The 26672-nt window shown below is 32.9% G+C and overlaps 2 protein-coding genes across 2 annotated transcripts; both read right to left on the bottom strand.

Moving 5' to 3' along the window:
* Positions 1-3415: 3415 nt before the first annotated feature.
* On the bottom strand, positions 3416-15207 carry LOC105320156 (beta-hexosaminidase subunit alpha). Its single transcript, XM_011417965.4, has 16 exons — positions 14928-15207; positions 10136-10215; positions 9460-10023; positions 9209-9318; positions 8753-8863; positions 8396-8497; positions 8027-8132; positions 7516-7723; positions 7136-7234; positions 6903-6993; positions 6528-6693; positions 5649-5739; positions 5247-5351; positions 4899-5028; positions 4285-4397; positions 3416-3764 (listed from the first exon to the last, which is right to left on the bottom strand). Exons 1-16 carry the CDS (start codon positions 14933-14935, stop codon positions 3749-3751), a joined length of 2100 nt encoding a protein of 699 aa, XP_011416267.3. The 5' UTR covers positions 14936-15207; the 3' UTR covers positions 3416-3748.
* Positions 15208-21352: 6145 nt separating this feature from the next.
* Positions 21353-25637, bottom strand: LOC105320155 (ankyrin repeat domain-containing protein 11). The gene is made up of 4 exons (XM_011417964.4): positions 25349-25637; positions 23792-24294; positions 22747-23620; positions 21353-22476 (listed from the first exon to the last, which is right to left on the bottom strand). Exons 2-4 carry the CDS (start codon positions 24258-24260, stop codon positions 21492-21494), a joined length of 2328 nt encoding a protein of 775 aa, XP_011416266.3. The 5' UTR covers positions 24261-24294; positions 25349-25637; the 3' UTR covers positions 21353-21491.
* Between the last annotated feature and the right edge of the window lie 1035 nt (positions 25638-26672).

Here is a 26672-nt window from a genome sequence, read left to right on the forward strand (position 1 = left end):
CACGATAGTGTACTGCTCAAAGATTTCTTCCGATTTGAAGACAATGATCTGCTGTTAGAGCGGAGAGAACTCTCATTTTTGTAATTTCTCATGAAAATTATATGGCGAGCCTCAAATCCACTATCGTTAAGGTAAATAATTGATGTTGCTCTTAAACAGTGCGGTGTTTAGTTTGTTCTTTACTACAGCTGCAATACAAATTTCTTTGAGAAAATTTGCGACAGTGCGTTTGGCAAGAGGCTTGGCGGAAAACCATTTGTCTCTATCCATGAGGACATCTCTGTAATACTCGTCTGATTAAACAGACTGTTGACATTTTCGTCAGCTGTAGCAGGGCAACTGTTCTTGTCCCCTGTTGCGTACATTCTTTTATCAGTATTGTTGCCATCGTTTGAGGAAATGCCACCATGTCGGTTTTTCTATAGCGTTTTATGTTCCAAGGTAACATATTTTCCTGTATCATCATGATAAAATGTTAAGCCATTAATCTTGAGATGATGGTGAAATTCCATTCCTCTTGAAACGAAGTGAACAGCTAGGAAATACCACATTGCATGGCGGAGAGGAGTTGAGGATGTCTTTGCCCCTTTGCGGTAAGTGTATCAGATGTGCCTCATCTATAATTGCCCTGTGCTATGTGGGCTTTAATAACCCTTGCCTTGTTCTTTCTTTGAATAGCCCGACCAAAATACCATTTGGTGTCTTAAATTCCAAATCGTGCACAATATCAACCTTCCTCTTAAGATCTGCGAGATGGCGTTTGATGGCGGCTCTTATATTAATGAGACTATTCTTATGATAAAGAGGTTTCTCATTTTGAGATTCTCTTTCTTTAGATTTCTTAGGTTGCGGCCTAGCCTCACAATAAAACCTCCCTTAAGAATTAGCCAAGGTAAGAGGGTCGACACTAGCCAAATCTATTTCATTTCCATTAGTTTCCAGGATCCATTCTACAATGAAGATGGCATATAAATAACTTATGAACCAAAGAAGATGGGGGGATAAGATGGCACAACTGCCCATTTGGTTTAGTCGTACATGTAAAATACATTTCAAATTTAACATTTATTTGATATGTTATAATATTTACCAAAAGGTAATTTCTGACTATATTCAGTTTGAAATATTTAAAAAAAAAATGGTAAGAAAAAATAAATCCTTAGGTTTTTGGTGGTATCAAACCCACAAACTAAAATCCCATGTTCTATAAAGTTACCTTATGTCAGGTGCTCTAACCACTGAGCCATTTCATTCGCAACAAAGTGCGATGTTTAAATGCTATATGAGACGTTGGCCACGAATTTACGGACTATAATTTTTCTAAAACGTTCAATTGTTGGGCTACAAAATGACATTTTTAAAGTATAGTAGGTCATCTCTCCACATTTTTATTGATAAAAATCGGTTTAAATTCCATTACACCGCATTTAGACTATGACAAAAATATGGAGTTCAGACCCACTCTATGAAAGAAAAGGCATTGAAGTAATAAAATTTACACTATTTGGAGGTTTTGACAGGCATACGCCAGTTTAAATCAACATTTTGCAAGTATTTAAAATATTTAAGGGTTACAAACCGATGTTACGTTAAATATACATTGTTTTGAATTAATTTTTTAAAAAGTATCAGATTTAATGATATTTTGATTTTGCATTATCTAATCATTCCTCATATGGACATTTTACACGCCTTATTCGCCCATCTTTTTTGACTGTTTGATGAAAATATGCAACAAAATCTGGTTTCATTTGGTTTTATATTAATTTCATGTCAGTGTCAACTACTGAATATTTGCTTACTGCACAGAGGGTGCCACAGAAGGTAAGTATATGTACCTTGAAATATTTGTCCCCACGGTGTGTTGCGTTTTGTGTTAGAAGTTTGTCTGGCCTCAAACAATTCTTCCATATCCTTACTAGTTGTTGGTTTAAACCTTTTTTATGGAACCTATAAGATAATATCCAATTTTAAAACTTGTCTTTTAATTCAATTCAATTGTTTGCTAACTTAGTTGATATTGCAGGTATGAAATTTTATCTTTCATAAAGTCATCATTTATTGCTTTCTAGGAATTGTTTTGTATTTTATTCTGTATCTATTTTGTATGATATATGTGAGGCATGAACTTACATTCTCAATTTGAGCTGAATTATCGATGTCAGCTTCAGTTACTGTAGAAACCAGTTTTTGGTCTTCATTTTCAGAAAACAAGAAACCTAAATCCAGATCAATAGTTTGAAGCAGCACATCTTCATTTTCTTCATGAATTAGGAAACTAAGGATGTCCATATCCTGAAACTGCACATCAAAGTCACCAAAGCCCATACTTCAGGCTTTTGAGGCTGCAGACGTTTTGTTGACAAACCGTAAGTAGTTCTTGTATTCATACAGCTAACATATTTGGTGATTGGGGCTTCTATGTTTTGGGTAGATATCACTCAATTGCAAATCAATGGATGCAATTTAATAGGGGAAACGTAGTGAAAGTAAGGACTTCCTGCAGATCAAGAGCAGTTAGTTATCAGGAATTTCAGTTGGTGAAAATTAACTTCTAATTATTTAAAACATCTTTTAATATGCTAGATAAGATGAAATACCTTAATAATGTTCACAGGTAAGTAGAGAAATTCCCTTAGCAACAAATTCTCTCATTGATATAACTGACAAAAGAAAAATTATATCATATGTCAACCATTTATATTAACCTCTGTAGCTTTTATTGGGGGAAAATGCAATGCAACATTATATAAATAGTGCCTGTTTGGGAGGGTAACAGTTGAAATTGACACCCCGAGGAGACCATTGTCAACCGACGCGAAGCGGAGGTTGACAATGGTTTTCGAGGAGTGCCAATTTCAACTGTTACCCTCCCATACAGGCATTATTTATTTTATCATACTGAATGTCTTAATTTTAGAGAATTTTTTACTACTTTTATATAGAAATGACATGAATTCTACGGCAAACCGTACGCGCATGATTTAATCGCATGTAACAATTCGTTGTGTTACCCGTTGCTAAGTGTGTTGCTAACGCTCAGGGTAATAGAACGGATTATCAACTGCGTCTTAACCAATCAGATTTCAGTATTTAACATGAAAGTATAATAAAACAATACACGGACTGTAAATTGATTATTGACAAATGGAAAAACTGACAACTACACAATGGTGGGATTACAAAATAAACAGTGATACTCATTTTTTGTTAGTTTTCAAATAGGGAAGAATGTATTCCTTCAAATATAGCTCCTACAGTTCGTGCAGACTAAATAGTAAATAGGTTCAATTATTTTACTACATTCATTGTCTTTTGTGTGTTAATGTATAATGTTTTAGTTAGCATCTTTTATTCTTAGTATAAGTATCTATGAAATGTAGAAAAACAAAAAACATCGTAATTTAAAAAAACAACTTTTTAATATATCACTTAAAAAAAACACAACAAAATTGTACAATCTAAAATTAATAACATCTCCGCAAATAACTAAGATTTGTTATCAATTAAACTGGCAAGCAAAATGTTTATAAATATTTGAACAACAGAACAAGTACTGTGGGTGCACATAAGCGATTTCATTTTCATTCTTATTTTCTGTATGATTGTGTTATCCTTCAAGAATTTATACTTCTTCTTTATGCAGACGTCTCTTCAAAAGATTTCCACAAAATACATACACCATTGGTAATGGAATCCTTTGGCATGACTTGAAGCTGTGGAGAATTCCCTTCAGTATAAATGCTGTTTAGCGGCTCATTAATCTAAATAATAATTATACCAGGGTTAAAAAATTTTCATGTTCCCGTATGTACGTGTGGTGAGAATATTGGTAATAATCTTTAGCTTTTTATTTTGCCCATTTGGTAAGTGAGGCATGGTAGTGTGACAATGTAAATTTTAATACATGTACTTTACTCATAAATTTATAAAATAGTGATATTAATTGTTTTACAGTAAAAAAAAAACCACCGCCCAAATTAAAGACTAAAGCAATACTCAGTTGTAATGCTTTACAGTAAAAAAAAAAACACCGCCAAAAAAAGACTAAAACAATACTCAATTGAAATTCCTAAACATACAAAAACATGACAAGAATGTTCATACATGTAACAATCTTTTCTTTTTACATTAATTCACACTAGACCCTTATTTAAGACTTTATATATCATTAAGGCAACGATGTATATTCATTGTTAATTCTTAACGTTGTATTTGGAAAGCAAAATTATATCAGCAGTAAATATTGTACATAATGAAGTGTAGATGCTTTAAAGATCCAACCTTGGAAGCGTATCAAAACATCCCGATTTCATCTTTGTTTTGAATTTTTGCAGGAAAAACGTAAATAGGAACATCCCCACCAAAAGTAGACACGCGGAAACATAGTAAACACTCTAAAAAGGAAACCAATCTTGGTGTTCGAGTCATTTTGAATTAAATATACGTAAAGTCCCTTGACATGGGTTTGTCTGATTAATTATAACTATAAATCGATAAATGTACAGTAGTTTTTGATAAAAAGATATTACCAGTAATTATCAAGTTGGTATTGTAAATGAAGAATAAGAAATTACTTCTTTAATACTATTAGCAAGTATCAAGTTAAAAGTTCTGAGTACTTTGCTATATAAACGATGATATAAAAAACACTGATTATTATTTTAAAAAAATTAAATGATACACTAGTAACATGTAGCTGACAAGTAATTTAAATATGAATAAAGTACAGTTCAGCATAAATTTTAAAACATTCCATATACATGTATAATTTTTAATAATAATTTTTTTTTCTCATTTCATTGTCTTAAATACATGTAGGTTAGTACGAATAATTAACAAAGATAAGTTTAAAAGTGATAACGAACGTAACGTTTTGCATATTGCTTTGTTTGTACCTGTATGTTCGCTGAACTTCTTGATTTATGTTTTTGCCCTTTCATATTATCATTGTGAAAGGTAGGATTTGCAGTGGCTTTAACATTACAAAAACCTGGTCCACTAACATCCCCAACAGGGAGACCTCGTCTAAAGAAAGAAATGTAAACACAATGTGGTATTGATAAATAGGATCGTGAAATGACAAAACTCTAATATTATTTGATTTACGTGCAATTGATAAGGACCGAGATGAAACGAAATTTATGCATATATATACTTATTTTTTGGCTGATTTTATAATTTCAGTATGGAAAAGGATCGATATGTAAATAGAGCACTCACAAATGGCTTAATTTATTTTTTACCTTAACATCCTGCACCTTTGTTCCTCTAGTCTAGGAGCTGCTTCATTGACATCCCTCAATGACTGATCACTCCACAGCCTCTCTGCTACAGCTGATGCCTTAGGCCTGTGTTTGATGTTTTTTAATTGCATAAATGAATTTAATAAGCTTAATTAGTATAGTACAATACACGTTAACATAATGTTTAAATAATGGTACCTAATTGTGGGACGAAAGAACACTGATATTGGCAATGTTTCCTGGTAAAAGTTAATGCATGTACATATATTTTAATAAAAAAACTTAAGCAATTTCTATTTTTTTCTATACAGAGATTTTCCTATGTCCTCTTTTAACCGTTAATTAATCATAATTATTACATGTAATATAAAAAGAGAAATGTCACATCAGTCGAATACCAACCATAGCACGCCGACAGCGGTCTCACTGGTGATGAATTCACTCCAAAGACATGCCTCTCCACCCAAAACTAGGCTCTTATCACCTCGGAAACCTATCAACAATTATAATGGGAGAGAATCTGTCTAGATTTTGTACGTGGTCTCCTGACTTGTATTCCACACAGAAAAATCAAATGTTTTTTATAAAATCCAATTCAATAAATTTTACAATTTTGTTGCGGTTTAACTCGGCAAATATTTGTTCAAAATATACTACATGTACTATAGTGCATGAATCAAATGAACCTATAACCATGTATGGTATCATTTATATATCTTTCTGATGGAAGTTTGTTATCAATAATAACATTTAAAAATAATCAAAATATCTTCACGCCTATAGCAAGCTATAGACGGCATTTTTTCATACAACTAATCAGATTAAAAATCTATGCAAACGTAACAGATGAAATTGACAAAATAATCCGGATCTCAATTATACATTATCCATTCAAGTGTTATTGTACCTGAATCTGTTACAATATGTGCAAGGAGAAAGATCCAGAAAATCGATCGTCCAAGCGTAAACTTTTTACTTCTCAAAATTCACCCCCTTTTAAGCATTACATATTCCTATGACGGTATTTGTCGTTTACTTACATTTTGATTCAAAGTTCTTAATACATGTATATATAGCATGGTGAGAATGAATATGAAATGAACTTTGAACGAAAGGGGAACATTAGTGGAGAGTGGGGTTCTTATTAGAACTCGCGATGACACCAGTAATTAAAAGAATAATCTGTGCTTATGGAGACAGTTATGTTAATCAATCAAGTTTTACTGGGCATGAGATACAAGTGCTTATGGAGAGACAGGTATGAGCATAAGATACACTTACTATAACTGACCGGGTCACACAAGTAGTACTCTGGCCACACTACGCCATATTTGATCATATTGATGTACCAGCAGGAAGAAACTATGGCGTGATATCCTCGTCGGGTCACTTCTTCGACCAGAGATTGTGGACCAAGCCATACTTGGACAATTGCATCACCGGGAATCTAGTTCATAATGAATTGAATGATATTTTTTTCTGCACTGTCGGCTTATTACATTTGTAAGTATTCCTTGAACATTTCACACTTTAATTAATTCAATGGATAGATATCCTTGCTTTTATTCACCAAACAATTTTCTCTCCCTTTTGAGTGCTAACAAATGAAAAACCAGTTCTATCCTATTAAAATAAATAACACAGCTCAGAACTCACGTTTAAATTTGACTGAAAAGCTTCATGCCATAGAATGAATTTAACGCCATTTTCTCTCTGCGTAGAGACATTCTTAATCGATTGGATTAATCTACAAATAATACCTGACAAGTGAACATCTATTGCAACATTTGGTCCCATTTAAGATATTTGAAAAATTGCATTGTCAATATTTTCAGCATATTCTCAGAGTTTGAAATATTTTGTTTGAAAAAGAACGTATATAGCAGCACCTTTCTGTCAAGAAATTCCAGGCTGCTGTTCCTTCGTTTTTAAAATTGGAGATATGATTAATCTTCGACATAAATTGGCGGACTTCTTGATTAGAATTCCTGTAAGAGTTGTATTCTTGAATTTTCTTAGAACGATATTTATATTCAACTTGTTGCGTATAAAATTGAAATCATTTTCGAAAGTTTGTGTTTTTAATGAATTTATAACTAAACAATTAGCTGCACGGTAATAATCGCTTAGTGATGCATATTGATACATGTAATTATTTCTTGCACAATTTTCAACATTCAATTAACTGATTTATGAATACAGTTGAAATTACTCTCAGGTGATTTAATTAGCAATTATTATAGCAAAATCAATTAAGGCATCTACATACCAGCACGCCAGTGGTACCTCATCGTTTCCTAGATGAATGTACTGATCTTTAAAAACTTTCAATATTTCTTTGAAAAACTTTGAAAGAAACGTATATGTGTTGTTTTTTGCCGGGTTCATGGGTCCAAAGTGTCCCGATATAGGACCTCGATTGTCAAAGCATTGAGTCAGTAATTCCGGATGCCCATACCCCCACGAAAAAGAATGCCCTGAAAAATAATGATCATTATTTTTTTATTTTTACAATTTACAATTTAGTTTATCGACATCCTTGTTCTGTCCCAATATGCCAATATCAACACATCAATACACTAAAGTCCTGCTTGTAAATGTAATAATAGAAAATTTTGTTGCATATTCTTGCTTAATTTACATAACAGAAGTACACATTTGACAACAAATAAAGTTGATGCTGGGTACATGGTCCGGTTTTATGATCATTTGACAATCTTTAATATTGTTGTGGGAAAAAAACAACAATCTGATAACTTCAGCAACTTTATTTATGATACCTGGTACATCAAATTCTGGGATAATTCGTATTCCTCTGACTCTAGCAAATTCAATGATATCTCGAACATCTTCTGGGGTGTACGTCAGGGAGGGATGATAAGATCCCTTTGAACAATTAAAAACATGAATTAATTTATGTAGTCAACGTTAGGTTTTAATGAAAGATATAATAAATAATCTCTTGGATACCAGAACTAACGGTCATTTTATAGACTATTCTAACCTCCTGTAAAGGGAGAGTTCTGTATTAGACTGTATGAATACTTTTTTTTAAAACTTAATAACAGTTTATTGCTAGAAACATTATTTCTAAACAATCAGATGGATTGGATGGGCAACTTGTCGACCGTTTAGCCTCCATAGACTACCTTTCCACTGAGATCAGGAAATGTTTGACTCTCAAATGGGAAAGACTGGTCATCTGTTAAGTGCCAGTGAAGAACGTTCATTTTATTCATCTCCATAGCACTCTGCAAATAAAGAGAAAGTAACACCGTTAGTGAAGAGCATTGCAAAATGCTCGATTTAAAAAGAGTGCATTAAGCATTATTCAGTTTCGCATATTCCAATTATGAATTTCAAGACACTCTTTAAGAGTAAGACTTAAGATGAAATATTTGATATACAGAATATAAAAGAGGGAAAATGTTACGTTGACAATAAATATTCTGCATCTTTGACATTTTTATTGAAGGAAGTGGAAACTCTAGGGTTTGTATTCGTACCAACATCTGATACATCGTCGTTTTGCTCATGAAATGTCTTGCTGAATCTATTAAAATACCTCTGTGTGGAAATCGAGGATAGTCTGTAATCTCTGTCCTTTTGATAATAAGCTATAAAACAAAAACTGAATATGTGATTTCAACCAAAGTAGAATGTGATTTAAAATCTTATTATGTATAGTTTATGTATGCTACGACATCTATTAGTAGTAAATAAATATGATATCATCAACATTTTATATATAGTATACTCCTCAAGAGTCCCAATGGCATACAATAATATTCAAACAACAAACATAATAATTATTATGGCCATTAAGTTCGTAAGTTCCTTAAGTGGCTCGTTGGAATGCAATGCTACATGTATATTCTACATGTATCTATTTAACATCAAAATGTACTAGAATAAGAATGCGTTACTATGTTTTAATAAAAGTACTCGTATGTTCCACTTACAATGTTATTGATGCAGATTATAAGCTGACTGAGAGTCTCCAAACCTCTAATGGCGCCCCACACTTCATTTGCTTTTATCTGTATTCCCTTACTCGATGATTTTAGTGTATCTACAACCATATTTTTTTTTTAAATAATACATGTACTGATTTCTGAATATAGTTGGGTTGTTTGTTTACAATGGTAAATTGCTTTGCCAAACATGATTATTATTATTCATATCAAGTAAATGAATGAAAATACGTACTTACATGACTCGTCCGATGATATGGTAGGATATGACGGACAAGTCATGACTAATAAATAAAGTCTTGAAATATCTGGCTGAGACATCAAATACTCGAGACTTGGCTTTTGTATTGGAAATGTAAAGTTAGCATTGTGTACGTTCAACAAATTATTGATAAAGTGTTCGTTGTGACAAGTGAAAAATATGTCTCTGTATCGTTTAACCGCTTTGGATAATAAATCACATTTTGTCAAGTTTGTTTTCGCAGACAGTGTTTTGATTCTATATAAAGAGTCACTACTGGAGCGGATTTTTTGTGGTTTTGGCCACGGAACACCTATCGACGGAATGGGTGCACGTCGTATATGAAATGGCTGGTGAAGATGATTACTCGTGGGGAAGTTGATATTAAATTTGTTGTCGAACCACTTAATATTTGGTTTGTCATCGTTACGAAAAAAGTGTTTTTCATTCTTCTTTTCATCGAGTGGATTTCTCACATTCTGGAAGATGTGTTTCTGCATTACTTTGTCAACACGAATAACTTTCTTCTGTCTTTGCATTTTATATTCCTTGTCCAGTTTATCTGGAAACATAAAATTCACATTCTATATTTAGTGACTGGCACAACAGATTTTTTATTCACTTAAGAACTTTCACGGTAGTGAAACGATGAAGATATTATTTTTAACTCTGACCTTGCATTTGCTTTTGTAAACTCTCCTCTGCTGCAACGCTTATATAACAGACATAAATGAAAAGACTGTGGGCTCGAAATCTGAAAGTAAAGCAAAAAGCAAAAAAGAGTCATTCATCGACAGCACATAGCAATATACTAAAATAGAATTCCAGTAAATGTGATCTCAGTTCTAGTTATAAAAAAGAATAATGCTATATCTGCTGTAGCAAAATCGTTTTGATATCAGTCGAAACGCTTGTTAATGTACATTGAATTCGAAAACAAAATCAGGACGAGAATTTGCCGATTCTGTTACAGTAATTCAGTATTGTGATCTTCAAAATATTATTGTCGTTCTCTTGTCCACAATCATAATAGACTATTTGTGACGGTGTATGATTTCTATGTATTATACACGTAGCTATCCACGATTTTATGGGAAATGGTAAGTAATGCCACTTAAAATCCATCTTTTAAAAGAAAACTCTCTCTCTCTCTCTCTCTCTCTCTCTCTCTCTCTCTCTCTCTCTCTCTCTCTCTCTCTCTCTCTCTCTGACGCATCCTAATTGCAATTTTTATTTTAAATGATGTGAGTATGAAATATGCATGCATTTATTATTATATTTTGTCAAAGGGAATTGCTTATAGCTGCATACACAAGTGGTTTTTTAATTCATTGTTTTAAAATTTTTCACGTTTGTACAAAAGTATGACTGTGCTTTCTTGTATGTGTGTTTGAAATATTTATAGTTATTCTACAAACCATTCGAATGGCAAAGATAAATGCATTGGGTTGTCGCTCATGCATCTATATTAGAATATCAAATGAATAGTTTGTTAGATCTTTGTCGTTTTACCGGTATGTAGTTATATATACAATTATTTTTGGTAATTTTTTTATGTACTTATGAATAGTTTAAATCTTTGTACCTTTATGACAATTGTGGATGTTTTCGATGAGACTGTTTGGTACAAAAATCGATTCGTAGTGTTATCACAGACAAAGACATTGAAAAAATGTAAAAATAAAAAAATAGTTAAACTTCGGACATAGGTATTTTAATTCCATAACCCAAGAAACTTCTTTTTTGAAATAAAGTGATAGGTATTACCATTAAGTCTTTTTCAATTAAATTCATCGTTATTTTGATATTCATATAATTATCCCAAAAGGGAAGTGGGATGGTGTAGATCGAAAACCAACGATTACATACCATTAGTTACTGTTGTTACCCTCATACCTTCTGATTATAACAGCTTATGGTGGTGTTGAAAAAACAGTGTTCACTCTTTTTCTTTCTTTTATTTTATTTTTTTTTGTATGGGTTTTTCATATTTGAACAAAATATTCCTTTACATTTGATTAATTATATATACACTTTACAAAATGGACTTAATCAGGAAAGGAATATTTTTGTCTTTTTGTTTTTTAGAAACGGAGATTTTAGATTAAACGATTAAACATTTGGTTGAGTAAACTGTTCACGCCATATCTTATACATGTACTAGCTTATATTGTATGTCCTGAAAGAAATGAACATGTTTGGGGTGAATGTGCATGTATTTGTATTGAACCAAACTGAGCTATTGATTTTTTAAGCGTTGATATTACTATCATAATGCATAATCATCATTCATGTGTACGAGAATAAGCGGTATATTCGGTACCAATGCACACTATTAATCATGTGAAACAACAAATGATAAAAATTTACATTTTGTTCAATTTTCCTTCTCATAATCTAGGTACATACTCGTTTACTATCTTATTGTTGATCAGGTAGCTACACAACATGGGCGAATTTGATATTTCAGTTTTATTTGACATTTTATTTTTTATTATTTTTTAATTTGAATGCAGTCAGACCTTCCCAGCTTTCGATATTTTGCATGGGTTGCAAGCATTAGAAAAACATAGAAAACCCGACTTATGTATATGTACTTTTTTGCTTCTAACATGTATGCACATGTACATGTATATGTAAATTTAATCATAACCGTGATGGCACATGGCATGAAATATCAAAGAATTCATTTTTACCGTCTATGACATCGTCGCAAGCCACGGGTTTTGTGTCCATTCTATTTCCACATTGTTTGTGGAAATAGAATGGACACAAAACCCATGGCTTGCGTCTAGGATTACAACTTTCTTTAAATATTTTAATAGTAAGTCGGTAAAATACATATAGAACAACATACTTAGTATATAGATAAAAGAGCCAGTAGATATTTAATTTCATGTCATATTTCCGAACTTAATTGTGTTATGAAATTTGTTTATTTCAATATCCAGTTTTCATCCATGTAACATCGTTTATTAATTGCAAGGCAGTTTAAATTTCATTATGAGCACAAATTAGTTCGCTAGATAGAAAAAAAAATTGAATTTTAAATGGAATGCAATTTTCTGTATATGCTGGTGACAGCATGTTTAATTGTATTTGTAGAAATAAAACAGATATGTATATCAAAGTTATAAGTAACTGTGATGTCTTTGAGGACGTTGTAAAAAAAGAAGAAAAATGGTCAAAATGCATTTAGGGTTTGTTTTTTTTTAATTGAAATACGAATAATGATGATGTTTGCACTCACATACATATATCCATACATGTAATGAGAAATACATAGATCTTGGAAATACTAACATGTATCTTTTGAACATTGGAAAATAAAATCCAAACTTATCTAAACACGTGTTCTCGGTGTATTGATTACAAGATTGGAGCAAAAAGTTTGTAACATTGTGATATTCATGGCGATTCTTATACCACTTTTTTTGCATTTATCCCATATATATATATATATATATATATATATATATATATATATATATATATATATATATATATATATATATATAAGAGAGAGAGAGCTAGCTTTGAAATACAAAAAAGTATCTTGATAAAATCCATGCTCATCTGTGTTGAACACGTGTTCCCAGAATTTTTGATACCGGGGTTGGAGCAAACAGTTTGTTATAATGTGATATTCATCGGAATTCGGTTCATGCTGCTTAAAAATATTACTTCCTTTGTTTATTTTATGGACAGACTGTTGTTCGTCGTTGCGCATCTTATTGAGAAGTGATAAACCTTTATGTTGATCTGTCATCGATCGAAGATTCATGGATTTTACGTAAAATTAAAGACGGACGAAATACAAATAAAGGCTCATATGATATTTAATTTCTTCCTTTATCCTGAAAAAAAAATGGAATTAAGTGGGAAATTTGTATGATAAAAGAGTGAAGATAAGCCTGTCGGAAAGGGAAATTTATGACATTCAATTATAAAAAAGTCTTCTACCATGGAAAGAATGCATTGTTAGGTAAAGTGCTTGTTTATATAATTATTACGTATAAAATGCCCGTTTTGCCCCATGACATAATAAACTACATTGTGCCTTTAGGATTGATACATGTAGATCATAAGAGAGCGATTCGTTAATGGAGAAATTGATCATTTAAAATACTTTTTATTTATTTAGTATCTGAACTCAAATATCATATTATTTGATTGTCATTACTAAAAAATTAATCCGATATTGACAAGTACATGCACCAGTATATTGGGGGATGATTTCGTTTGAAATCTGACATGTTGGCATAACTGACATGAGAAACTCTTCCCGAGTGTCTTGAGCGACCGTATCATCATAAAAATATTGCATCTTAGATTGGGCGAAAAGTCTCTAAAAATCGTTTACACGTACTTCAGTAGAAAATAATAAATTGCTATAACTTAAGACTTTTTTGTCCATTTTTTTTTATATTATTCATTTTTGAAGATTGTTATATATCAAGATGAAGATAAGTTGAAAATGACTCGTGCATGAATATGTGACTTTCAAGTTAGTTCCATTGTTTATATTTTTGTGAAATAATCGATTTTTGAATTGAGCGTTACGGACGGTAAACATCGTTTAGAACTACAACCTTTTTCATCAAAATATTAAAACGTAAGAGCTACATTCGGTTTGGATTAGATATACCTGTAATACACACGTCTGTCAAACAACACAAGACCCGGGGGCAGGTTACATGTACATATTTTTTTAGAGTCAACATCATGTATCATCTTTGAAACATACTTCATTATAAATGTGACAGTATACAATTATCACCGTACAAACCTTTACCTAATGAAATCATATTTACTACGAAATAAAAAAGGACCGTTAAAAACAATTCTTTCAACATATTCAATACCAATATATGCGTTTTTATATCAATATGTATACAAAGCGACTGACTTGTGAAAAATGCCCTTTTTCTCATTTAGATGACATAGTTCATACTAATGGGGTTTTTCTTTGGTAAACGGTATATCAAATAAAACAACAAATCAAGTTTTAACAATAAATTAGAGTAATTTGTTTTCAACCAAGTGGTCAATTTACTATTAACTAAACCCCTAAACCCCACAACAACAACAAAAATGAGGAGAAACAAGATTTCCAAATATGTTTTATGTGTGTTCGTTCAAATTGCTGATTCACACTTTAAATTGTACGTCAAATAAAATCATCATTTGTATCCTTTGGCTAAAAGTTCATGGAACAAGCCTATTAATGATTTGAAGGAAAGTATAAGATTCGAACGAATTGCTATATTACTTGGCACTGGTGTTAGATGCTCTAAACGTTATAAGTGAAAATAATTTCTTTTTTCAAGACAGATGAGGAAACTTCGAAAACATGACATTGTGTTCAGTTGTTACCAAAAAACATTACTCCGTGTGTGTGTATCAGACATTCATAATAGTTGTACCAGTGGATTAATACATTAAGATAAATATAAAATAACTTACTTTTTCATGATGCGTTTCTTCTGAGCGACGCCTTTCCTTATTCGTCGAAATCAATTATTTAACTTGGTTATAGAAAAATAAACATGAAATCTTGTGTGAAATTATAAAGAAAAAAACCCAGCTGTTGCTTGAAGCTTCTTGTTCTTTTACTTCACGTCGGCTGTCCCATGTTTTAATGACATTGACAACTAGTAAATTCACAGGATGAAGAATAAAGATGAGGCAGCTCTATTCTGAATCAGCTTTAGGGCACTCAATCGTTCAAGTGAAGTGACGTGTATTTATTACAGTTTGTACTTTTATACCTGTAATCTGATGAGGCAACTGCAGAGGTATTTAATCATGAGCATGTACTTAGGTATGTGACTCTATTCCCGTCATACATGTGCGATGAAAGGACAATTTGATTAAAATTAGAACTTCAATCCGCTCCCCGATTCGTCGCATTAGATTGGATGGGAGGACCGAGACTGACAAAGCGGGGATGGATTTTACAAGGATATGCGGCATTACCTCTGCCTTTGTTCAGTCCGGGCAAGATAAACACTTCTTTTCTTTTCTTTTTTTCTTTTTTTTTAAAAAGGACACTGTATGCAAATTTTGATTGGGGGGGGGGGGGGTGGGTGGGGTGGGGCTGATTCTATTTGTTAAGACTGCCGTTACTACAACAAAAATCAAACTGTAATTTTGTTTCCTAAAATCGCCGTATGCAATTTCATGATTCAAGAATAAACCAAAAGCATTGTATTAACAACCGTAAATGATACAACGCCGCTTAATGATATAAATATCATTAAGAGTTGCATTTGCAACACCTAATGCTTTAAATTATTGCATTAACTGTTGGCATCGCCAACGTTGATATGGAATACCGCCGCATTATGATAGAATTGTGTCATTAGGCGTTGCAAATGAACAGCAGACTTAATGCCTAATGAAACACTTCCAACTGCTAGTAATACAAACGTTTTATCATTCAGTGTTGCTGTTGCATCCATTAATTGTACAAACATTTAAGACATTTATTAAATAAAATTTTCATTTTCCTAAATTCGCTTAACATTGGTAACATATGTCTGAATCTTTTGCTACTTTATTGTTGTATTTATAAGTACTATCATTGATTTTATGCGTTTCAAACATGCATACAGTAAAACATAAGATAGATAGTTGTATATGAGGATTGAAAGATAGATTGAAAGAGAGCAAGCTATATAACACAAATATTTATAGATTAAAATGCATATACACCGATCTACACATGTAAGTCGTGTTGAGATAGACGGACAAAAAGGCTGAAGCTAGCAGCCATTTAGAGCAGCCCCTAAGCCCGTAGATGCTAGCTCGTCATTGGCATATTATAATTAATATCGAAAGGATAAATGCATGAATGAATATGTATAATGGTGATTGACAACTTCGGGGGTAGTAAAGTTCGCTTGGAAAAGGATTTATAAGTACATTATAGAAAATCAATTAAAAATTTAACTTTGTCTACAGGATCTACATGTAAGTTATGAAACTGATATTAATGCCATAGACCATTCATGTAGACGCTTATCTTAAAATGTGGATTAAATTGGAAAGGTACAATTATAAGTAATTTTAATACTGCGCCTTCACCGTCACTAAAAAATATTAAAACACATTTTTAATTAAAAAAAAAAATTAATATTTGAATGGTTTATTATGGAGTGTAGATATTTGCTTGTTTCGTTAAGCGTTAGAGATACTTGTGCATTTATATATGTTATTTTTATAAACTGTCGGCCATTGCAATATACAGTAAGCATACATTAGGACAATACACCTTCCTAACCGGCAAGGTTACAAAATTAATATTATAATATAGGTAATTGAATTATTTCTTTTAGATCATGACAAGCCCTTATTTAAAGCAATATAAGCTGTATTTTTTTAGATTTTTATTTTGCTGCAAAAACCTGCAAGTATGATAAGTCTGCACATAACTTAAACTTTTATGATAAATAAGATTTTAAAAAATCATTAATTTTTGTCAAAGGAAATATTTCTCTTCTAGGAAATATATAGCAAATCAATTTTTGTACAGGACGACAATAATTAAATTTTGCTCCAAATAAGGCTTCTTAACGACCTTTTCCACACACAAAAATGGCAAACAGAAATTTAAAAACCATGATATTTTTGTCATTTTAGTAGAAAAGAACATTTTAGTAAAAAAAAAAAATTCAACATAAAAAATGCAGCTCATATTGCTTTAATATGACCAGGCTGTTAATTCCATCGATCTCGTTAATTGTGCTCCAGCCGCAACAAACTAAGCCAATTAAAACAGAGTCAACAAAACATATCGACCCATGCTTGTTGTTCTTAGTGTACACCTATCCATGTATGACTGAAGGCTTGATTATACGTTGAGTATATTTTGGAGAGAGAGAGAGAGAGAGAGAGAGAGAGAGAGAGAGAGAGAGAGAGAGAGAGAGAGAGAGCGCGCAATGATCTTGTTTCCTATAACACCATATTTTGATATAAGTAAATGTATAAAACCAGAGAACTGATCATTTACCGGTGTAACGACGAAAAGTGACCCCTGTATAATAATGACCGGGGGTCATTTTTCTACGTAGAAAAACTTTAAGAGAGAGAGAGAGAATTTACTTTATACTTTTGATGACTCGCAATTTTTCAACAAAAGATTTGGTTAAATAGATCAAACACGTTTTTCTTATGTGATCCCTCTTTGAATTATTGGTAAATTTATGAAAATCTGTTTTAAGGTGCATAAGTTGTACTTTAACTCCAAATAATGTTAAAACAAGTTCAAGTACTCAGTAGGCTGTTTTTGACTGCAAAGTCTACACCGTGCTCTCTTGGCTCATCAGAGTGTTTTCCCTTCCAGAAGAAGGTGTAGTCCTTTTCCTTCAACGTACCAGAGTTTGCCAGCCTTGTTTCCTGAAGAGCAGCGATATCTACGCTTTGTCGAAGCCGTTGTTTATGACTGCTGTCTTGCGCGTGTCGTCTATATCCTGCATGTCGTTGGAAAGTCCCGTCAACATTGTCCGGACCTTCCAGCTTCCCAGTTTAAGAGCTGGTCTCTTTCTTTGTGTATTTTTGTTGCTTGGTGCGTATATTACAGTCTACAGTTCGGAGCATTCCTAATCCCCATGCACCCCATGAGGATAGCAGACTGTGGCGGGACAATACCTTATTGACTGGGGACTGCCCAGCTTGAGGCGGGCGGTTACTGTCCAGTATATATTTGCATCAAAATATATGATTGCAATGAAATAATATTGATTGATTACGTAAACAGTGAGTATATAATTATTAGAAACTTACCTGGATTACACATCGAAGTAAAGATTTGACAAATGCTGAATAAATGAAATAAGGCAATTCGTTTCTTGATTGAGCAATTTTAGTTTTGATAGTCTTAAGATAGAAGCTAGCGAAGCGCGACCTCTAGCGAAATAATGGATTAGAACTTTCCAGCTAGAACGAGGTAATTAAGAAAGCGGTTTGACTAATTTACGTCATGGCGAAATGTGTAGGACGGATTCATCATGCATCGCGGCAAGATATTCATACCTTGGATGGGACATTTTTGGTTAACACAAAAAAGTTAATAAATAAAATGGAAAAATGTGATGCGATTTTTTAGTTTTGATGTAAGAATTTATTTTTAAGAACGGGTTGCTCAGGAACGCGGTTTGACGAATTTACACAATGGTGGAAAATGTAGGGCGAGATATTTTGGATATGACAAGTTTGGTGAAAAAAATGCAAATTTTCCAAAACTGTTTTCTTAGAATTTTAGTCATTTTGAACTTAGGAGTCCGGCCAAAGTGAATATAGTACATATGTACTAAAACAATTTGTTAGTCCGACTTCTCTTAAACGCCAAAATTAAATTTCTAATTTAAATGTGTAGTTCGTTAAAAAGGGATAGATATGAATATTTGCAGTGTATGAAAAATAGGGTTTACTCGATGGTTATCAAGGGAATTGCATGCGAGAATTATCTTTCTTTGGCTTACTGTATGTTGTTCCGAAATACCTGACATTTTCCTGGATTTTTTTTAACGATTTTGATATTTTTACTTGCCAGATAACCTGGATGTATCATTATGACGGGGCTTGATTGATAGTAGTTAAATATAGATGGCCCAGGAGCAGAACTAGGTTGATGCCGAAATGCAGGAATGCATGTAGGTTCAGACCATGAGTCCAAGTTAGGCGTGGATACAGTATGGGGAGAGCAAGATGCAACACTGGTGGACGCTTTTTGAAACACTGTCACTAGATTGGCTAATGCACTAGTTGGTGTTTAATTACCGGATTCAAACCGGGTACATGGGTCCTAGACGGGCGAGGACTTCCGTTTCGACCTCTTAATGACTACATATTTTAAATCAATTTAATTCATTATTACGTTTCTTAAAACAAATTTCTAAACATTAATGTTATCAAAGAAAATTTATTTTTTAGTGAACCACAACATGCTTTTGAGTTGAAATAAATACCTTAAGTAGAGTAGTATTATTTTGATAATATAAATGTTATTACCGTTTCATTCTGCAACTTTTGTTTTTTGTTGATATTAACCACACAGTATCAAATCATATTAATAGTTACCGTAGTCGCATAAAAACAAAGCAAAAAGAACAAATATCTTCAAAAGATAATAGGTAATATATTAGAATATTGCTTTCACTTGTTCTACTGAAGTATTAAAGCGTCGATTTCATTCATGGCAACATCATTATTTTATCGTGTTTTTTTTTTCATTCTTTTTTTTTAAAGATGAGAAATATTGGAAAATTGGTAAGTCGGTCGAATAGCATTTTAACCATTGAATAATTGTAATGTTCTCTACTGATCACCCGATAAACTATAAGTTGTTTCAACTCTGTATACCGTCTTTCAAGGAGAGGGGTAATCAGCAATTATCTAATATATGATAAGTTATAACAGACACATATCTAGTATCTAAAAACGAGTAAAGTTAACATACATGTATATTGCCTCGACCAAGTGCATGGCAGTAAATTAAATTAGCATATATTCCATCGACCGTTTGCATGGATGTAAACTTTAAGAGTGCTCTATGATCGCCACCGTATTTTTTTTTTACTATAAAAAAGAACTCTTTTTACAGATCAGATTTACAAACAATCAGATATTTTAAAGGTAAAATATATGGGCTGCTTATTGATTAAAGGATAGCTTAAAGCGTAACAAATTAGTATATTTTCATGAGTTGATGTCATATAAACAATATTAAAAGAGGAGTTTTAGGAGGCAATTGGCTATTGGATTTCGTCGATGTTTTATAGCTGGCCAATATATTTTCTATATATTAATCTTATTTTTCAATTTTTTGTTTCAAAAATGTCTAAATCCTACGCACACTTTTCATTAAAACAATATACTTTTGGTTTAAGATCATTATCTCAGTTCACTAAAATGTAGCTCTTAAAGTAAGGTTGGTCCCGTACCATTTTTCAACAACAAAACACGCTAATGGCGGAGTAGCCAATCTCTGTTATTTATGTCTCTGAAAGAACAAAGGGGTCTTACAACAGGTGCTATCTTTCCTGGGCTTACAATGTTTGTCTCCATAACGGAACTTAACAAATAGTGTGTTAAGTCTAATTAATTAAAAAAAAAACTAAATCAGTTTAAAATTATTACAACAAAAAATAAAATAATAAACCCACTCCGTTTTCTTTCGTCATGGCATTCTTTTATTAATCAAAGTTAACAACAAATGGAGGGCTGGGTTTGCTAGGCATTTCAAGATATGAACGTTTCAAATTCGTTTTCAAGTTCGACAGGCAGAGGGTATAAATTAGATTTTTACCAATTACATTTTCAAAAGTATTGGAAATATGTTATATGGTATGACTGCTTTCATTTAATCTGTCTTAGTTTAAGTATTTGCAAAGGATTCTTCCAAGAAAAATTTAAGTGATACTTGGGACAGGTGATATAAAGTTCTCCAACAAGCTATGTGTCATTGAAATCCTTACTAAAACAATCCTTATCAGGTTATATTTCTAAAAATATTTTAAATGCCAGACAGACAACTATAGACGGCAAAACTTATTTTTGTTAGTGCTAACACCTCCTTATTTCTTACACTAATCATATGGGTATAATTTGGTGATAGTTTTGAGCGTTATTATTATGAGAAGGGGTACAATGTATGTTTGAGCAAACGATTGTTAAACTGTAATGGCCAAAAAAGATCGAACAGCTTTAATGTCTTATTAAACAACGATATAAACTAATCTTGAGTAACTTTTGTCTGAATATTAATTATATCTTTGAATCAAAAAATTTTGTTTTAGTTTAATTTCATTTAAAATGCATACAAATATATAATATTTTATTGTAATCTTATTTGAAAAAAAAATTAATACGTGAATTGGAATAGCACATTGATAAAACAAAAGCATTTAATTTATCATGAATAAAATTAACACTTTCAGTTTAACACATTCATGTTTACAAGTATTAAAGCAACCGTATGTATATATTACAAAAGGAAATTTGCATTTCAAAAATATCACAGAATGTCTATTTCACACTTATCAAATGTGTGGAGTGCTTCTGTCCAATGGGTAAAGTAGATTTGGAATTCTCATCTCGTCTTGCAGACGACCATTTTACGTACGCCTCTTCAGCTTCTTTTCGCGTCTGCGCAGATCCACACAAAGAGTCCGGTCTAGGTGACACCGGATATCGAGGCTGTGGTTGAGCCGTTCTTTTCAATCGCAACCACTCAGAATGTGGAATGGCCGCGCTACTTTTCCCGTTGACTTTTTTGTACCGGTCCTCTTCTTCCAAAAACTTTCGTTGTTTTTCTTGTCTAACTAGCTCCTCTTCCTTTCGTTTCTTAGCCTTTTCAACCCAATCATCATGTGATATCTGGTGAGGAGCTCTTTTTACAAACTCCTCCTTTTCAATGGTTTGTAGCTGTTCGAAATCAGCACGAAGTATTTTTTGGATTAAATATTTCTTTTCATCGTGGTAATCCATCCATTCTTCGTACGTAATGGCCGTCATTAGTAATTGCTGTCGTTTCTCTTCCAGTTTTTTCTTTTGTGCCATAAAGTCTTGCAAAGTTCTTAACCTTTCAACATTTGGGATTTTCTTGGATTTTTGTCGTCGACTTATCCAACTGTTGTAAGATTTCATATTGTGGATGGGGTCGGGATTACTTCCATCTCCAATGTCGGTTGACCCTAGCTGAATCAAACCATGAATAGGACGAGTTATCTGTCTTGGGGGACCATAATGAGCTTCCTTCTTCTTCTGAACCCATTCCTTGAAGGCATCAGAGTCTTCTTCAGCATCGCTGTTGCTCGAATCCGATGACTCTGATTTTGTTCTCCGCCGCTCTTCTGCTTGCTTTTTGCGTAACCAACTTTCGTGTGAAATCCCTGAATTTCTTGATGAGGAGGAATGAGCACTGTCCGACCGATTCGCAGCTAAAGATATCCTTCTTTTGAATTCCTTAAACGACTCCATTGTTTCTGGTTTCATAAGGTTCTTCACAGATCTGTAAAATCATTTATAAGTACAACATCTTTAATATATTTGAAATCACACGTAATGTTACCAGAGGTTCATGGGATTAATACATGTGACACAGTAAAAAACGTTGATGAAAAAATATTTCAGGCTACGCTAAATCTATTCCATGTGCTTGACTGTGCGTACCACTGCTGACTAAAACTTGCGTATTTCAATATTTGCTTGTGCATTCTAACCATGCACATCGTATAACTACTAACTAATCAAACTTAAAATATAGTTTTAAAGAAATTACCTTGCTTTGGCAGAAAAGCGAACATTTTTAGGTGAACATGAGCCTTTAGATTTCAAACTGCTTTTCCTACTGGTAGGACGATTATGTTCATCTTGCTCCCTTGGAGAAACTGAAGGACTGTCGTCTTTATTGTTACCTGTATGTCCATTTAGTTTTTCTCCGGGATTTAATTGCGTTTTAATTGAATCATTGTCCATATTGTCAACGGATTTGACCACTTCCGACTTATGTTCTTCAACAGAAGATTTCGCAACAACAATCTCTGACGAATCCTTCCTGAACTTAATAATACGGGATTTACTAGAATGAGAAGGATATTGCTTACTTTGAATGAGTTTGTCATTGTTTTCTAGAAAGTTTCGATATTTTTTCTCCAAAGCAGAATCCAGTTCTCTCGAGATCGGGCTGGTTTGCGATATCACCCAAAAACTTTCCACGTTTGATTTGATCACATTGTTGTTTTTATCCGTGCGAGCTGACAGTAACTTATGTGGTAACTCCTGCCTGTATGATGACGTTGTAGCATTGATTGATCGCGAATTACTCCCAGCAGATGTCGCCTTAGGTTTATAGTTCTTTTTAGAATCAAATTTATTAGGATCGTGTAAATGTGAAGTGCTAAACACTCTCTGTTTGCCGAAGGAGTCTGTATCCTTTTGACCTCGTAGATTTAGCTGCATTAATCGCAGCCTCTTTTCGCTTTGAAAAGATTGTAGGGATTTTGCCAAATCCACGGGACTTTTTGAGTACACATCTTTGATATGAACACTTGCTCCTGCATCTAACAGCATGTTCACAATATGAATGCGATCTTTACAGACGGCAGCGTGCAGCGCTGTTCTTCCAAAATAAGTACGTCCATTCACATTTACACCTGTAATCAAAAGAAATTACGTTTGAATTAATAATTTTTTAAAACATAACTGTTACATTAATTCAAATTTTGCTCTGTGATAAATCAATCAAGAACCTAATTGATAGAGAATGCATGATTGCGAGGTAATTAGATCTTGTTCAGAAACTGTTTGAAGTTGTGAAAAAGTACCTATCGATGTAAGTAAATTGCACATTTTCATTAGGCCAGTAAAGGAGGCTACGAACAAGGCCGCCGTTGATCGTTCTTGGACCATTTGTTCTATTTTCTCGTCAGTCTGTCCAACAACGACGCTCCCCTTCATATGAACCCCGCCACTGTGATACACATACTCCGTGTTGTTCTGTATCACCGCTTGGTACAGTTCCTCCCAAGACTCCATGATCTGGACACGAAGGAGATAGCCATCTCTGACGTTCTCCTGGATGAGTAACCGCTCCTTGTCACTGAGACACTCCCCGTCCGGGTAAGTTAGCCGGTATATATAGGAGGGCAAGCCCGCGGCCACCTCCAGTTTTCCTTTCACTTCGTTAACGTAAATTCCCGAGGGAAGGCGGCGTAGGGTACATACTTCCTCTGTTGGTAAGACAACGAACAGCGTAAAAGTTCCGTCCGGACTTCTTAAATCCGTTAACGCCATGTTTATCCTAGTAAGTTCTTTTGGCTGCCTTGCGCTGCAAATTGAAAAAAAAGTTCAAGCCATTGTATCGCCGAGTTATGTGTGCATTGCAGGTGATCCGCAATCACATTTGCAAATATTGGTTTTGTCAATGCGTGTCTATTGATTACATATCAAAAGTTTACAAGGGTTGGGAATTTCGTTACGTGATTAACACTGAATGTATTTCGATAAATCTACCTGTGCGAACTGTTGAGGTTTCCACAAGTGAAATCCCCCCACTTAGTGAAGTTATAAATATTTCTGCCGACAAGTGCGTACTTTACAATTTATTTAAGCCATGTGAGAAGCAATTGTCTGTTTTGGCAAATTGTTTTGAATTGGTATTCCTAATAGAACAAGTTCACTATACTTATTCAACGAATGGACTTTATGGGCTTCTGCCAACTCTGTCGGTCTTAATTTGTAAGAGATATGATTTAAAGTTCCTCCAAAAGCAGTAGAAAATGAAATTTGAGAGGTAATAGTAATTAAATTCACCGATCATCTATGTTTAGTTATGTGTGTGTTTGCATTAAAAATCACATTCATAGCGACAGACTTATTTAAGTAATCTTGAGTTTGCCATAATTTAATTCGAATTGATATCTATGTACATTGTACGCTTATCGTTTTCAAATTTTAAGATCCGTGGAACCTGAGTCATATCGGCAGTGTGTGTGTATTTGGTATTTTCTATTGATTCAATTCAAATTTAATCCAATAAAGGTTAAATTAATTTAAACCGGACTTTTCCAGAGGGCACATTTTGTATTGTTATTTTTAAAACGATTATGGGTTTAATTGCATTTAAAATGACTTACAGCGGTTTTACTTAGTGAGCCGGTCTATTAGGAACATGTGAACAAACACGAACTTGCATTACGGATATTGATCTTTATAATTCAATATTTACAACAGATTTAAAATGCTAGACATTTTCTTTATTAAAATGAAATGTTCATAATTTGTTTGACAATCCAAAATTACTCAGCAGTTGTTGATAAAAGTTTAAACAAACAACAGTCAAACAAACCTAAAAAAAAAAAAAAAATTCAAATAAGATTTACCATTTGATGTTGATTAACTGGTAACCAGTATATTTCACATCCAAATAGGTTTGTAAAATCCGATACAATTCAAATCATTATAAACCTTCTCAGTAATAAAGCACTTCTCCAATATACTTGCGTTCCTACCACAATGTAATCAGTTTTACTTTTTCTGTCTTTCGCTGCATGATAGCGACGAATTTGAAGTTTTAAATTTCAGAGTACACAAATCCATTCAAAAGTCTTCAAGCAAGTCTCTTCGGCAATCCTCGAACAAAGTGCCACAGATAGATTTAAATGCTAACAAAGCTTAGTTAAACGAAGAGGAAAGCGTGACATTCGTATATATATCCATTATCTGAAAGGCATTGAAACTTTAAACCAGTCCTGTCATTTAGAGCATTGTGCGTTTATCATTTTGAAATATACCTGTTTGCCATAGAATTATCAGGCGGAACCAAATAAAAAGTTCAATATTAATTATCATTTCTGATCACTGCGTTGATATGATCGACAAATCTATTCAATATAAAAAGTATATTACATAGTACATGTATGATCGAAGAAAAGAAGACTTGAATTGTGTTCATAAGCTAAAGATTCACTTAGAAAGATTTTATTCTACAGGCGATATTGTCGTTGTGATGGACAGAATTGACACGAACGAATGTCCTTTTATATTGACACAAATGTTCATTTATATTAGCACAGCATCGAACTAAACCAAGACTTAAATGTTGCTATGACAGTTTAACGGTTATGAGACATTTTGTCGTAGTTGTAGTAGGGAATGTTTGCCTTATTTTTGAGTGAGTGAAATCAAACCTCAGCTATACAGTTAGATACATTTAGTATATATTTTCAAATTATTAATGTGAAAATTTAAAAGGACAAACGTTTTGAGAAGTTTCCAGAAAATAGCATTTAGTAAATTAAAACTATCAGTGTTTATTAATAACTTTAAATTAATATTTAATATGTAATTCAACATAATGACATTTCTGGTAAGATAAAGATTAAGACGAAACAAATTTTCACCGACTCAAAAATTTAAGAAATTTCGCCACAAAACTGAAATTTAAAGTGAGCGCAGTTTGGAGCTCTACATAAGCACCGACAAGCTCTTTGGACTAAATAAATGTGTTTAATTTAATTTGTTTTATTTTCTAGAATTTAAGACTTTAAATAATGAAATAAATGATTGGAAAACAAGAGAGAGTAAGCTGCAGATTGCTCGATACAATCGTCACTATTTTTCTTCTACTTCAAATCAGTTTCCACTACAGTAACTCCTTTTTTTTTTTTTTTTTTTTTTAGAAATGGCTGATAATTAGTGATTCGC

The sequence above is a fragment of the Magallana gigas genome, chromosome 3, assembly GCF_963853765.1.
Source record: "Magallana gigas chromosome 3, xbMagGiga1.1, whole genome shotgun sequence".
NCBI lineage: Eukaryota > Metazoa > Mollusca > Bivalvia > Ostreida > Ostreidae > Magallana > Magallana gigas.